The sequence below is a fragment of the Conger conger genome, chromosome 10, assembly GCF_963514075.1.
Source record: "Conger conger chromosome 10, fConCon1.1, whole genome shotgun sequence".
In the NCBI taxonomy this organism is placed as follows: domain Eukaryota; kingdom Metazoa; phylum Chordata; class Actinopteri; order Anguilliformes; family Congridae; genus Conger; species Conger conger.
The window spans coordinates 27,383,893-27,399,675 of NC_083769.1; the positions used below are offsets into that span (position 1 = coordinate 27,383,893).

The 15,783-nt window shown below is 42.8% G+C and overlaps 1 protein-coding gene across 1 annotated transcript in view; it reads left to right on the forward strand.

The window, feature by feature from the left end:
* The window catches only part of LOC133139095 (testis-expressed protein 264 homolog), a 79,213-nt gene that overhangs the window by 14,827 nt on the left and 48,603 nt on the right, over window positions 1-15,783 (forward strand). The window contains exon 2 of the mRNA XM_061258393.1: window positions 1,318-1,539. Within this exon, the coding sequence (XP_061114377.1) occupies window positions 1,318-1,539 (222 nt within the window). The remainder of the gene's footprint in view (window positions 1-1,317; window positions 1,540-15,783) is intronic.

Genomic DNA, 15,783 nt, shown 5'->3' on the forward strand with positions numbered 1-15,783 from the left:
TATAACTTTATACATCATTTTTGCAACTATATCAGAAAATGGTGTGTTGAAATCTGTATGTATTGCAAGAGCGTTTCCTGTGTATACATCGCATTGTGCAATTAAAGCCGATTTTACCATAGGATCCTGCAGTGTAAGGTTCTCTACACCACTGTACAAACTAAATGCTTCCCATAACCCCGCTGGATAGGCTGCTGGGTGTTCCCCCGGAGACATTACTACTGCTCAATCTTTTCCCAGTCAGCCGAGCACGTCCCTAATACTCCCAACAGTGCAACTTTCCTTTCATCTCTCCTCGCATCTCTGTTGTGAATACTTGGGGGAAGGGCACTCGCTAAAACGGTTAAACGATGTAGATCCACCATACACTCCAAATTTGCGAAAGATTCAATAGGATTGCGCTTTGCGGGCTCAAACGTTCCCAGGTTTTTCATAAGCACTTCAATTTCGCTAGGTGATAAAGGTTTAACTATTGTGGTTGTAGTTACACGGTCCCTGCCCTCCCAGGGTACAATCATCGTTGTTTCATGTATTGGTGCTGCAGGAAATTTCAGTGTACAAGCGGAACTATTGTCCCAGGCAGCATTCATGTAATTATTCCCGTTTTTCTTGCGTTTTTGAAAAAAGGTAGTCATACCGTTTTGTTATCGTTTAACTTCTGCATGCGTGTCATCCAATTCACATTGGAAGTCTGTTACAGTGTTTTAATTCAGCGACCTCTTTGAGCAAGTCTAGTTGCATCTCTGCATTTAGATTAGCGAGTATGTGGTGACTTTTTATTGCCGATTGACTCTCCTCAACCTGTTTCTTTATAAATTCATTCTCTGTCTCAAGAACTTCTAACCTTTTCCTGCATAATTCATAAGAAGCCAGAACAACCTGTAAAGCCAATGCAACTTTCCCCTTTTTATTGAACACCTTCGGATGATTATGGAACTGGGATTTATGCCATGTTTAAGACTGCTCATGACCTTCAATTCCCTCCAAAATGCCATGCTTGTTGATATAACGAACCATTAACTCTCCATAGCTACATTCTAGTTTTATTCTACAACAGTCATTAGATGTGTCAAAGTGTTCTTGAGCAAGACACCTAACCCCCAAATGCTCCTGACAAGCTGGTTGGTGCCTTGCATGGCAGCCAATCGCCGTTGGTGTGTGAGTGTGTGTATGAATGGGTGAATGAGAAGCATCAATTGTACAGCGCTTTGGATAAAGGCGCTATATAAATGCCATTTACCATTTACAATGTACCAAGGCGCGATATGTTGGAATGGAAAAGCGCAGTCACCACCGTCTCTCTCCCTCTCTCTCTAGGTCCCGAGTGAGCAGTGCCGTTACGCGGTTGGCAGCATCCTGTGTGAGGGAGATGGACAGCCATGCCAGGAGCTTCTGCATCTTTACCAGAAATCTGGCTTCCGTGTCTTCTCCTTCCCAGAGGTCACGCATGTGGTCAAAGCCTCCTTCCCCCATAGGACTCCCCTGTCCGTCTTCCTGGGGGTGCAGAGGGTCTACCCCAAAATTGACTGCTACATCAAGGTAAGGACGCATTGCCTACCAAGAGACCAGTGCAAGTACTAATTGCAGATAACCTGGCCCTATTAGTGGACACTGAATTTCACTGGAACATTCACCCTGGAACATGATGTACGAGTGTGAGTACACCTTTTCAATGAAATGACACAACCCGGGAAAAGGTCTGTTCAATGTCAAGTCATGCACCGTACATACAGTAAAACCATTTTCCCCATATCTTTGCGTGGTGGTGCTGTTGGCTAGTGATGTTTTTCTGTGCGGTTGTTGGTGTGGAGATTGTCAGGTGTGTGGTCTGGCATAAGGAAGCGTGATATTGCCAGCAGGGTGGTGTCAGAGCTGTACTCGGTGTCCTGGGTCCTCCATCTGTCTGAGAGTTTGCTGTGAGCTCCTCTGGCTGGGCTTCTGCTGTACATTTTCTCACTGCTGTCCTTCTGACTTTAAAGCAGATAAACTCAAACCAGCTCCTGTTTCAAAACAGTTTGATGCAGAGCTGAACTCATGTTGTACAGGGTTCTGAAAAAGGCACAGGGCTACCTGTATATAGAATGATGTAATCTGGAACATAATTCATATCAGATCATATTCATATCAATTCATGTTTTATTCTCTAAAAAACATCATGTTTATGTTAATTCAGTTGAAAATGATTGTATTGAAATGGTGTTGCGTGTAGTTCAAACACTACTGGCCTTGGGGCTGTGTTTGATTTAACATTGACCAGTTAATGTGTTTTTTCATTTGTGTTTCTTTACCCATTTTTTTGTTGATATTTGGAATGCCTGATTTGTTTTTGTGCACATTGCTGCACCCTACTCTCTGAATTTGGTTGCCTGCAGACACGCACACTACTCTTCTCCAAAACACATGTCGTCAAGCATCTGCCTATTTTTACCCCACAGTCCGGCAGTGGAGGATTCCATGCACGTAATGGAGGACTCTGCTCACGTGTAGCTTGTGCAGGAAGTCTGCAGGAGCCTGATTAAGTTGAGGGTTTCGCTTGTTTGTGATGTCTCTCTCCTGGGGCAACACAACATTCAATTATGAGCTGCCCTGCAGGGCTACCGGCCACAGCCAGCACATGCTCAGTAAGGATTGAGCTAATATTAGCCCTTCCGCACAATGTCATAGATGTCTAGTTATAGGTAAAACGTTGTGACTCTTTTGACCAATTGAAGGGATGGATACAAAAGTAAAACTAGAATTGTGAACTTGACTAGATGGTTCAATCTAGACCCTATTTGCTGTGGTAAGAAACACTGGACTTTCCATCTGCCATGTTGAACATTCCACCTGTCAAAGTATAAAGAGACAGCAATACACTGTAGAGCCTGCAGACACATCCTTATTGATAAATGCACGACATTTCATTTCTTGACATGGACATTTATTGTTCAGTTTTTAGGTCTTCAGTAGATGTCATCATTTCATTGTGGCATTCACTCAGTTTCCCTGGAAAGTAATTTAAACTTTAAAGAATTACACACCAAAAATCATCACGGTTATATATGCGGATCTTGTTTCTTTAGTTTATGTTGAGACAAATAGCATGGTGGTTCACATCTATCTGTGAAGCTGTTTTCTGTCTTGTCTATGAATGAGAAAATGTGGTTCCTCATTTTTTGTCTGAAAGTGTTGATGCAACAAGATCTAGAAGATCGTCTTGGCTAAACCCCTCAATCCCAGAGCACCAGGCCAAAAGGAAAACTTGTAAAGTTGAAATTAAATTGTTGCAAGGGACATTTGTCTTTATGACATCCACATGCTTTCTCTATAGGTGTATAGAGGTAATAATTGAGGGTCATTTTTACCTTTCTAACATGGTTTGAGTTTCATAACAATTTTAAAAAGTTTACTTTAGATTTTCCCTGTGCTAATGCCACTCCAACATTGCATATGTTCCCTGTCACATGACTTTCTGTCAACTCAAATAGCTGGAAATGCTGTACAGTACCGATCGTACTGAATGCATACCTGATAGTTATGATTTCAACATGAGTGGGCTTTTTCTGTAGTTTCAGTATGTATAATCCCTGAAATGTTACGCTAAAACATGGTAATGGAAAAACGTGTCAGTATCTGCACTATTAACACATGAAATCCTGGCTTATTGGATTCTATGGGTACTTACTTGCTTAATGGATACAGCAGTGAATCCATATTTCATTATGCAAATATCCCTAATGTTGATATATTGCCTAGATAATTTATAGGATGTTCATACATAATTGCGCAACCTTTGAGTTGGTTCAAGGAAGTTTTTGTCTTTTGTAATGACCACCATTAAGTGCAGAATATCGTCATCATCTTAACAAGGAAATATCAATTTGTTTTGAAAGACAAAAAGCTTGCTTTTTTATTAAAATGTTTGACTAAAAATATACAGTGTCAATATTGAGAGTAAAAACAACAGGTCACATTTGAGTTTTTTCTTCACTTTTTTAGGGTGTGTGGGTGGGTTTAATGAAGACTTGGGCTTAAACAGTACAGTTTCCTGCAGTGATGCTGATAGAAAAGAGACGTTGTTGACAGTTGTAGCATTTTGCATGTTTTTACATGGCATTTCTCTTTTGTGTAGAGCCCCTACCGTTGATCTCTTTATAGAAATGAAGGGAGAAAGGAGGATTTTTTCTGTTAATTAGCCAGGCTGATTTATCAAGCCTTTCCCCTTTGAGAAGTGGGTGTTAGTTTGCACGCCAGTGCTGTCAAGGCAGTTGGAAAATGTTAAAAATAGTTGTTATTGTGATATTATTTTGACTAGTAGATGAAAAATCTCCCTCTTCCTTTCCCCTTGGCTGGCTTTTGGTAGGAAATATCTAGTTCCCTTCATTCTGCAGGTGAATGTGCGGCAGAATTTACAAGTGTAATGCTGATATTTATTAAATTCCCCAAGACACTCTTCCTCAATACACTGCAGGGTCTACATTTGTACTGCATCTATCCGTTTTCATTCTCACAGTGTTGGCTGTTTGCTTTCTCCCCCAAGTCCAGCTCAGAAGCATTTTGAAGCTGGCACTGGTGAGCGTGAGGTATGTGCATTCGCGCCGTTGGGCAGGTAAACGGCGGGCAGGTTTAATGAGATCCTGTCGCGGTGGAGACGTGGCGGAAGTGGGCCGTGCTCATCAGTTCCGCCCATGCCAACGGAGCCTTCTCCTACCGGAGAGTTTAATTACAGCCTCCGCAGAAAACACGCAGAAAGCCTACACTTTGGGGAAGGAAAGCTCAAACCAGCTCAAGCCAGGCGTCTCTCCCACATTAACTGTAATTAAAGAAACCCGCCGGCTTTTTAAATTCGTGCTCCTCTGTGACATTTCTTCCTCTGATCTGTGCCTTTTGACCAGATGGGGGTGAGATAAAGGAGACAAATGTAGATTGTTAGGGTGACCATAGCTCCTGGGCTGCCGCTATAAATCTTGCAGGTGCGATAAAGGAGGCTACACGGGTTCATAGATCTCAGTTTAGGAAATCTTGAGCTTTTTTTTCCTTTCCATACTCCTTTGATATATTTTACAAATATCTGAACAGCACTAATGCCCCCCCCCCCCCCCCAGAATATAGCTGTGACCTTTGACCACTGCCATGGTTTTGTATTTTAAAGAGGATTTTATTTAGTTTTTCTCTATAAAAAAACTTGCCCCACATGCTGGTGTTCATCAATATTTGCTTGATCTTGGATCGATTTTCCAGCAACCGTCTGAATCAATCGGTGGTAATCGAGTAGAGTAATGGTGGGTTTGAGTCGGGCCTGTGAGGCTGTAATCAGCGGCCTCCGAGCCCCTGCCACGGGATGAGGAGCGAGCGGCAGATAATCACGGCTCTCGGAGAGAGGGGCCGGCCTCCGCCGCCCGTCCGCTGACTCAGCCAGGCCCCAGGGCTGCTGGGAAAAATTAGCTAACGAGGAGGGCCGGGCAGGCTGCTGATGAGGTTTAATTATCAGTGCTCTCGGGTGCAGGTGGCTGCGCCGTGGGCAGTCAAAGTGTTTTTTCCACGGTGTTAAAAAAGTGCGCGGGTCTCTCAGGCTGGAGCCGCCATCTGCCGTGGCACTGCTCCGGGGCACAGCGAGGCCTGGCACGGGGGCCACGCTCCCCGCCCGAGCGTAGGTCAAACGCAGGGTTTCCCCCTCACCTTCCTTCTCTTTGTCCCTTCCTCTGCCTCTTCTGCTGCTCTTTAACCTCCTAAGACCCGCACTCTTTTTTGGTATGCATTTTTAATTTCTCTTTGCTATTTGGGCTTATTGGGACCTGATATGTATAAAAACTTTTGACATGATGTAGTTTTTGAGAAAAATGATGTCCACATATGTGGACTCTCGGTCTTAAGAATGAAGTATTATGGTTGTACAGCCCAAAATGTGGAGTCCACGCATGTGTACGCCAGGTCTTAGGAGGTTAAACCTCCACATTGTTCTACTAGCCACTTCTTTCCATGGTTCGTCATTCCTTATCCACACCATTCTGCTCTTTGACGTACAGACTACCACCCCAGAGGGGACTGTGGTCTTCCCATGTCTCCAGAGACCAGTTGTGTCCCTTTCAGCCTCCCCACTCCTCTTTACCACCCTCCCTTCACACCCACTCCAGACCTGTCACTCCCACACCTTCCCTTTCCCCCAGAGCCTGTGCTCACCGCAGCACTGACCCAGGGGTAGGGGCCGGGTGAGGGACCCGGGACATTTCCTGCTACCTGCTATTAATCTTTATCAGCCCCCCAACCAGCGAGGACGAGGAGGGGTGGGAGAAGGAGAGAGGGAGAGAGGGGCGGAGGGGTAGCTGCTCATTTATCCTTTGTCAGAGCGTCTCAGCTGAAGAAATTCGGCACTACAGCTGCGGCTGTAGTGTACGAGTGATGAAGCAGCCGACAGCACGCGTGGGAGTCTCTGGACGCAAACGCAGGCCTGCTGGGAACTGCATCGCCTCTCTGATAATAAGCCTCAGTGATCAGGAGAAGAATATGTCCCCAGGAAACAAACACACACTGTATATCTGTCTGATTGAAGCAAAGTAATGGAACAATGGAACAAAACATGATAAATAAGAGAACATAAGAGATTAATAATAATAATGATTTAAAAAATTAAAATAATTCATTATAAATCTTCTTCATCCTCTTCATTATCAATTGATGTAACACTTCCAAAAAAGGTCACAGAGCAGCAAACCAGTAAAATGCATTGGAATGTGCAAATAAAGTCATCATCTTAATTTAAAACTGTTAAGTAAGGTATTTGTCGCACACAAAAAAGGTCTGGGCCAATGAAAACTAGGATTAGCAAACCAGCAGTCCCTCCTTTTCTTTTTAACTTTGAAAATGGAACATTTACGCAACCCTTGTAAAAGTCTGCTTCCCTGGGTTATAGGATACTGCAAGCAAAAAACAAATGACGAATGTTAAAAGCTAAACTGCGGAGCAAAAACCGCATATTATTTAAAATGTATTCTGTGAACAACTATATGTTCCTTGATAGCTGGAATCGATTTTGTGGATATTAAAAGCATAATAGATACCCCAACAGAACTAGAAATGTACACCATACATACATTCACCGAGCACTTTATTTGGAACATTTTAATTTTATTACACCTACATATTCATGAGATTATCTAATCAACCAATTGTGTGGCAGCAGTGCAATGCATATAATCATGTAGATACAGATCAGGAGCTTCAGTTAATGTTCACATCAACCATTAGAATGTGATCTAAGTGACTTTGACTGTGGAATGATTGTTGGTGGCAGGCAGGGTGGTTTGAGTATCTCAGAAACTGTTGATCTTGGATTTTCACGCACGCTAGTCTGCAAAGAATGGTTAAAAAATAAAACATCCAGCAGACAGCAGGAGCAGACGGAAACGCAAAAAAAAGCTTCAAAGCTTACAGGAAGGTGACAGTAACGCAAATAACTACAATATTACAACTATGGTATGCAGAAGAGCATCTCTGAACACACAACAAATCATAACTTTAAGTGGATAGGCTACAGCAGCAGAAGTCTAACAGAAAAGTCTAATAAATACATAATGAAGTGCTCGGTGAGTGTATATCAGCATCAACCATTCAATTACATTTTTTCTGTCTCTGGTATTGGGAGAACTGGGACTATAATGGGTGTGGCAGTGTAGTATAATGGTTAATGAACTGGCCTTACCGAAAGATTGTAGGGTGGAGGTAGTTCACTATATTTCCAGCTGTTTAAATGGATACTATGTTTTTAAAAAAGACATGTATATAGTGGCCTGTAGTGTAGTGGTTAAGGTAGATGACTGGGACCCGCAAGCTCGGTGGTTCGATCCCCGGTGTAGCCGCAATAAGATCCGCACAGCCGTTGGGCCCTTGAGCAAGGCCCTTAACCCTGCATTGCTCCAGAGGAGGATTGTCTCCTGCTTAGTCTAATGAACTGTATGTCGCTCTAGATAAGAGCGTCTGCCAAATGCCATTAATGTAATGTAATGGTTTCAGCCAGTTCTCACAGCACTGCTCAGAGATATGTGGTTAACATATGGTCAATTTTGTGTCAAGCAAGGTAGTTTGTAATCACCTCTCCCATTCTCTGGCAATATGTTAATCCAGTAGAAATCCCTCTGTCAGTAACTGCTGGCCCAATTGTAAATGATAACCACTAAGCTTTTGTGTTATCAGCTTTCCACTGATGAAAGTGGTCCCCAATGAACGCAGAAATAAATTGGCCCCATTTTCCCTGGACACCACGATGACTTTCACTTGGTAGGATTTTTTTTTTTTTTTTTTGTTCCATGCTCCTTGCTGTGCAGAAAAACAAGCAACTCGCAATTTCTTTGGTACCTTCTCAAAATTAGCTGACGGTCAGTAGGTGCACGGCCCCAACCAGCGTTCTAACGTGCGCTGAAGCATTCCTGCTTCGGACATGATTAATCGTTTAGAGATGTGTGTGTGTGTGTGTGTGTTAAATCGGCTCTGAACGCCTCTGAGATGCGGTCTCTCCATACATTCAGCTTGACCGATCTAACCGCAGCGCTTCACTCCACTTCGCTCATGCTTTATTCAGGAGCTCAGCTATCCATCATCCTGGATATTATTATTTGTTGAATTAAACATAAAAAATTAACTGTATTAACTGTAGTTGTACGCTTTATTCATATTTAATGCATTCAATGAGTGGGCGGAAGGTTGGGCTGAGCGGATCTTCCAGTGTAGTGGGAGAAGACCCTCTTTGAGAAAACCAAGACGTGTGTGTGTGCCTGTGCATTTTATTCTTGCTGTGTTGACCCCCTTTGGGAGGCTCTGGTGGCTGCGACTCCATTTGATTGGCTATACGCCTTCTGCTACAAGCTCTACATCACTTTTTGTCATGTCTGAGCTCAAGGAAGGATGCCATCCTGTAATGCAGGCACGGATAAAAAGGCATTGGATGTAGCCCAGCCTGTACTGTGGGGCCACTGGGGGTGTTGTATGATATTGATGTTGACATGGGTTGGGGTTGGGTTGAGTGGGAGAGGGAAATGGAAAGGAAGGTGTAAGATGTGCATATATCTTTAGCCTCTTTTTTTTTGCACCATTCTGCACCATTCTGCGTTTTTCCATCTTTGGTGCTGCTAAAATCATGACCATGAAGTGCCTAAAAGCTTCAGTGATGACGGTGTCCTTTGTATGTAAATTTTGGAATACAAAATTATGGCAACAATAACAGTTCATTCCTAAATGAGTCTTATATATATTTCATATGTTGCAAAGTCGCTGTGAAGCTTCATGCTCAGAAGCTAACAACTACTTTTTGTAGTACAGTTGCGACGAGGTAGCAACAGGAAAGTTCCGAGGTCATAACTCCAAGCTCCCAAGTCGAAGCTATGAACTATAAGCATTTTATTGAATGCTGCCTCTGATGAGATCTCACTCTTCGTTTCACTGGACCTCACTGCAGCCTTGGATACGGTTGTCCATAACATTTTAATTAATAGGCTTAGTAGTGGGTTGGCATATATGATCCTGTTCTTAACTGGTTTTTATCTAATTTATCTGGCAGAAAATATTGTGTGTCTGTTGGTCATAAGATGTCCTTCATCGCTGCACTAACCTGTGGGGTGCCCCAAAGGTCTATTCTTGGCCCTATATAATTTTATTTTCATATGCTTCCCCTGGGTCATCTAATACATCTTTAACACTTATTTTCATTGTTATGGTGATGATACACAGCTTTATCTGTCTGGGAAACACAAGGACTTCAAAAGATTTGTCTTTTCAAGACGCAGAAAAGATTATTCATGCCTTTGAATCATCGCAATTTGAATATTGTAATTCCCTGTTTACATGCCTCAGTCAAGGAGCTGGGGCTCATTTACAACAGGTTCAGAATGCAAATGCAGCAGCTTGCCTTCATACCTGGACTTAAAGGCAGGGAGCATATTACCCCTGTGCTTGCTTCCCTCCACTGGCTTCCTATTAGGTACAGAATTCAAACTTACAGGACATAACTTGGAGAAGCTCCTGACTATATCGCCGACCTGCTGTCTCCTTACACCAGTGTGAGGTCCCTGAGCTCCTCCAACCAAGGTCTGCTGGTATACCCCGAGGGCTAGACTTAAATTGAAGGTCGACTGCGCTTTCACTGTTCTTGCCCCTACCCTGCAACAGGACCAGTTATCAGCAGGTCTTTTGTTTGTGAAGTGTGATGTTCTGATGCAGAGAATCTGGGTTTGTTTCAACAGGACTGTTAATGTTAAAATGTTCTGTGTAAAGGGGACAGAAAGGAAAGGGGTAGGTATATTTTTGAAAAACAACTTTATTTGGCAAGACAGAGTTACTGGAAACTAGTGCAGTGCCTGTGGGCCCATCCCACTGGAAATGGTTCATGCAGAAGGATCATTCCATCTTCATTACCAGCAAAAGAGCTGGACACAGATGCTGGCACTGGTGGTTCTGCAGAACTTTTGTAAATTGGCATGCTTGTGTCACATCGAGTTATACATAAATACAAGTGATTCTCCTGTTAGCCAGTATTTGTGGTTGAAATGTTGGAAGAACAAAATTATACATAGTTGTTGTCCTCTGTTCTGATGATGTCGCATTGAAATTGATGTTAAATATAGAGTGTCAACAGAATCTCGTCATTGCTACTGCATCTTATTTCCTGTGTTAGCGCCAAACTGCTAACTGATAATGTATTCATACCTCAGTCATCACCAGTGTTGTCATGGTGATTTGCCTCTGATTGGTCTATTCTTCCCTCTGTCTATCCTTATCCATGCAAAAATAGATGTTTGTGCTTGCATGTTTGTGTGTGTGTGAATGTGTGTATGTTTGGGGGGGTGGGGGTGGTAGTGCCTCTTTGTTCAGTGTCCATTGCAGTCAGCACTTCAGAGAATTCCACAAATAATACCAAAGTGGGACATCCTCCTCAGGGGCACAAATACTCTCTGCTGATATGTCAGCCACATCAGAGTGTGCAGACACTAGTCTGGGGTGAAATATAGTTTACAGTCTTCCATGAGACTTCAGGAGAAGAGCCTGTCACAGTCAGAGATCAGACCTTCTAGACCCAGATCCGCAGCAGGGTCCTGAGAGGAAGCTTACGCACACAAAAATGATGTCACATCTTTCTGCAGATTCACACTCCTTCTGAGGCCCTTTCAGCTCTGTGCATCTCCTGCCAAGGCCAGCCTAAATAAAACATCTGAGCGGGAAGTGTTTGGGGTTTCCAGTTCTGCAGGACCAGCTTTTTTTGCCTGCAGTTCAAGCTGCCTTTGCCAGTATGAAAAGCCAAGTTGGGGCCTGCCCACCTGCTGCTATGTATAGTGTAGAATGAAAGCTTTGATTTCAGTTCCATCTGAAGGCTTCCACATGCTTCAAACAAGCTCCTGTTTTGAACTTGGAGAGTATCGGAATGCTCCTTTCTGATGTTCGATGAGGGGGGGGGGGGGGGGGGGGGTTCTGCATCCGAAATGTTTTGTAACTTTCTGAAACCAACATTCTGAAGTTTCTGCGGCAATTGGCCAGGTGTGCAATGGGCAGAGTTTCAGGTGGTCTACAAATTCTCAAATGTAGTTTGCCAACATCAGAAGAAGAGGAAGCTGAACTACACTACTGCTAACATGAACACCTTCGAAGAAAAACTATCTGAGTGTGTTCACTAATAGAATTTGTGTCTTGGCATTTTGTTTAGTTCTTATCTACTCACGGTCACTCATGCACTAAATATGTAACATAATCTTAACCAAGGTTTTATGAAGTTCTTCCACAACCATAGATGCCCAATATAGATGTGCAGACAATTTGTGATTGTACTGTTCAATTAATATATTGTTCTCTTCTGTTGATCTGGGTAAAGACAATTGTGTTTGATACCATCTGTGGGGCTTGTTGTGTTAGAATCTGTTTATATTCTCTTACAGTTTTTGGCATCAACTCATTTTAGATATTTCTTCAATTTTCTGTGTGGATATTGCAGCATGATTCCCACACTCCTAAATATCAACTCCTCAGTATTTTCCACCTCTTGTAGTGGAATGTCTTGGCAGCGTTCCTTGATCTTTCAAAACAAGATGCAGAGCCTCTGAGAATTAATTCACATCAGAACTTTCAAGCAAGTTTGACTTGCACCTGATTTAATAATATAAAAAATAAAACAAATAATTCAAATTGACAAAGTGAACAGAGAATGACTTATTGCAGGTCTTTAATGTGAAGACCCAGACCATATCAATATTGCATCCTCCTCATTCCAAATACAATTCTCTTCTTTTTAATATTATCTTGGATGTGCATTGTGTCTGCACTCTGATAATGATTAGCCTTATCAATTGTGTGACACGATTCCTCTGTGCAGTCATTTTAGCATTTGACTCATATGTATATGGATGTAATGCATACAGTAGATGAGTGTTTTTACTTATTTATTATATTAGGGCTTTGAAGTGCTGAAATGGATAACCTAACATTTAATTCTACAAGCAAATTACTGTAAGAGGCTTAAATGTGTGAAATAGGTTGTGTGGGGGAAGTAAAACACATAGATAAGCCAATGTCTTTTGGTTTTAATGTTCTTGAAGCTTGTTTTTCAGATTGACAGAAGTTCCTCTCTTATACCTCATTCTAGAAAACCAGAAAAAAGGATCAGGGCCTATATTAATAAAGAATAGGATTACTGATCTAGGATCCGGCTTTCCTTGTCCGTATCCAACCATGCTCATTATGTGCTCAAACCGTTCCTTTATGAGCAGTCATCCTCTGAGATGCTTCATGAATACAGGCCCAGTAATGCCCAAATCGCACATATATTTACTGTGATGCATTATCCATGAGAACAGTGCATTTGTATGGGCTGTGCACGTGACATTATATCAGATTTTGCATACAGTCTGATTGAATCCTTTCATGTTAAGTGGTCAGCCACAGTATGAGGCTAGCTTGGAGCATTCATGCTTTTTGCAGGCTCCCAGCCCAGGGTTTATACGCATGGTTAATATTTTAATTTTAACACAGACGCCAGGGAATCCGCTTGACTCGCAATTCATGTTCGAGAGAGCAGTGCGTTGGGCGTTGCCCCTGGAGGGCGACAGTAAACATGGAGGAAGCATTATTTACTGTTGTTTTATTAATGCCAAATAAAAGGCTGAGTAAAGTGACAGTGTGACAGTGCGGTGCAGCTACCGTCGCCTGGGAGACCAGCAGATGCAGGTGGGAAGGCTTCTCAGAATAGCAAGCCTGTAAATATGGCTCCCATTTAAGTGTTGCATATTTGTATAGGTGGAATCTTCTAACAAACATTGAACATTTCATAAATTACGAACCTCTTTTTAGCATTATCTCCAGACCTTTGGGCCTAATGAATCTCACTGCTTCTCCCAGCCCTGTTGTGGGACCCTGGATTGGTCCTGTTGATGGACGTCCCGGGGGGGGGGGCTTTCTGAGCTTACAAACCTCCAGTGCTCTGTAAATTTTGATGAGGTTCCTGTCTTTTACCTGGGCACCACTCACCAATGCTGAATGGGGGCGAGCAAAGTGGAGCACAGTGTCATAATATCAGCCAATGATGAGGTTGGGAGGTCCGACAGAGCCTCCATGTTGCTGTGCACCGTGCCGGCCAGCGGGCCCTAGGAAGTTAAATTGTTGTTCCATAATTAATGATGTCATTCTCCTGCATTATTCCCACTATTAGAGTTTTATTGCCTTACAACTCTCTCTCCCAGGGGCTCACTTACTGAGCAGTCTGTGGCCTATTAAAACGTAACGGGTCGGTCCACTTTAGCAGCTGGCTTGTGCTGAGCCTCATGTTTTATATATTATAGATTTTGTCTATCAATGGAAAATAAATTCCACCTCACCTTTTTTTCCCCAAGTCTTGTCCAGAAAGTAAGCCTTTAAGGGCTATTTTCTCAACATCAAGCTTTCTATAACACCTTTAGCATTGAACACACATTCTACTGTAAAATGCTACTTCCAGCTACTGTGTCATAGAAACGGGTTCAATTTGGGACACTGCCTCAGCGGAACATTGCCTTCTGTGGCTCTCAGTTAACACTTGGTTGTTTGAGCTGCGGTGTACTATGATGGTCAGCAAACTGGGTTTGTTATTCTAAGGTTCTTGGTTCCCTGCTGGGTTGCTGCCCACACACACACCCTCGGCAAAAGCTACTCAAGTGCTTAGGTTGCTTCAGTGACATATCCAGCAGTATAAGTTGTAATTTGTGTAAGATACTTAAGGATAAGAGTGACTTCTAACTGGCAGAAGTGTTGTTGTGATTTGATCTTTCCCCGCAAGTGTCTGCATGTATTTCTGCGCAGCTAGCTTCCAATGCACAGATGTCCAGCATGCTGGTAGAAGCAGTGCAGACTGCATAAGAGAGCACTGTCCTTCACTGGCCATCTGGAGTCGGGGCTCATTACACACAGGTGGTGGCCACATTCTAGACATGAGTCATGCCTTTAGTGGACATCCTGTGCCCTGCCCGTCACAGGACGCTTTAAGCAGGGTCTACCACCTGTCCATGGTGTCCGTTATCAGGGAGGCCACGCGTAGCATCTCCTCATCTCCAGTGTAATGACCATGGCGCTCAGTAGGTATAGTACATGAGGCCTGTTGTAGTGTCATAGTGTGTTTCAGGTTACCTGAAAAACTGACTGGCTAACTGATATAATCTTTCAGTGGAAAATTGAATTGGGTAGAATTCTTATGACAAATGTTTAGAGGAATGTGTCCTACACTTGTCCATTGTGTATTGACCTTTGGCAGGGAAATGCTACTAAATGCTGGCTTTCTCTGAGTAAAGGTTTTTGTCCTTTCTTCCACCCCAGCAACATATTGATCCCAAATCCCCCTCAATCATATCATGGCTAACCTGACGTTAACCCCTTGTCAACCCAGATCATTCCCATGACCCAGTAGATGTGTATTGATCCTGATTTTCCTGGGCCAAACCACAATATCAGAAGGTGAAAAGCATCAGCAAAGCATTTTTCCCCAGCCATAAGAAAGAATGAACACTATTAAACTGTGGAGATGTACCCTTATCCAAATCAAGATTTTATTCTGTCTAGGATTGGCCTGTTACAAATGGCTGTTTTTATTTGCTTTTTTCCATTGATTTATTTAGCTGTTTTTGCTCCATCTATTTTACACCAATATAGGCTCAGAGGAGAATCTCCCAAAAAAAAGAGAAAAACTGATGGCCATTTTATGGATTGCACGCCCACACTGGCAGGCAGGCAGGTTGACTGCGCCTGACACTGTCGGCTCAAGATTGATGGGTAGAATTTGTCTGATTGAGCTGCCTTGGCTGAATTGTCACCATGGCAGATTTCTTAGATGAGCTGTTAAACTCCACACTTTTTTAGTAAAGTTTTACTTCTCTAGCAATTGGGAATTAAGATAAAATTGCATAAAAAAGAGCAGAAAACCTTGGGCCTTTTTTCCATGGCCATTTGAGTTGCTGGAATATAAACAACAGTACTCTTTTCTCTACCCTATTTTGTGCTGGCATCTCTGAAAATAGGAGGGTGTGGAACGATCTTAATAAATTTTACATTTGGTTTTATTCATGGTCTTTTGAGTTTAGTTCAATATGAGCTGTGACATAGCTACACATATCAACATTTTCCCCTCTGATGCTTGAGAATCACGATCAGAACAATACAAAACGTGACAAGTAGTAAGGGCAGTTGGCAACCCTTCCTACTTCTAGGTTTTGAGCAGAGCTTGTGTGTTCTTGTACGGGTTGCTCTGTCCCTGTTGCTTCAACAGTATGGGTTGTATGTGCAAATGAGTATAGATTATGCAAGTTA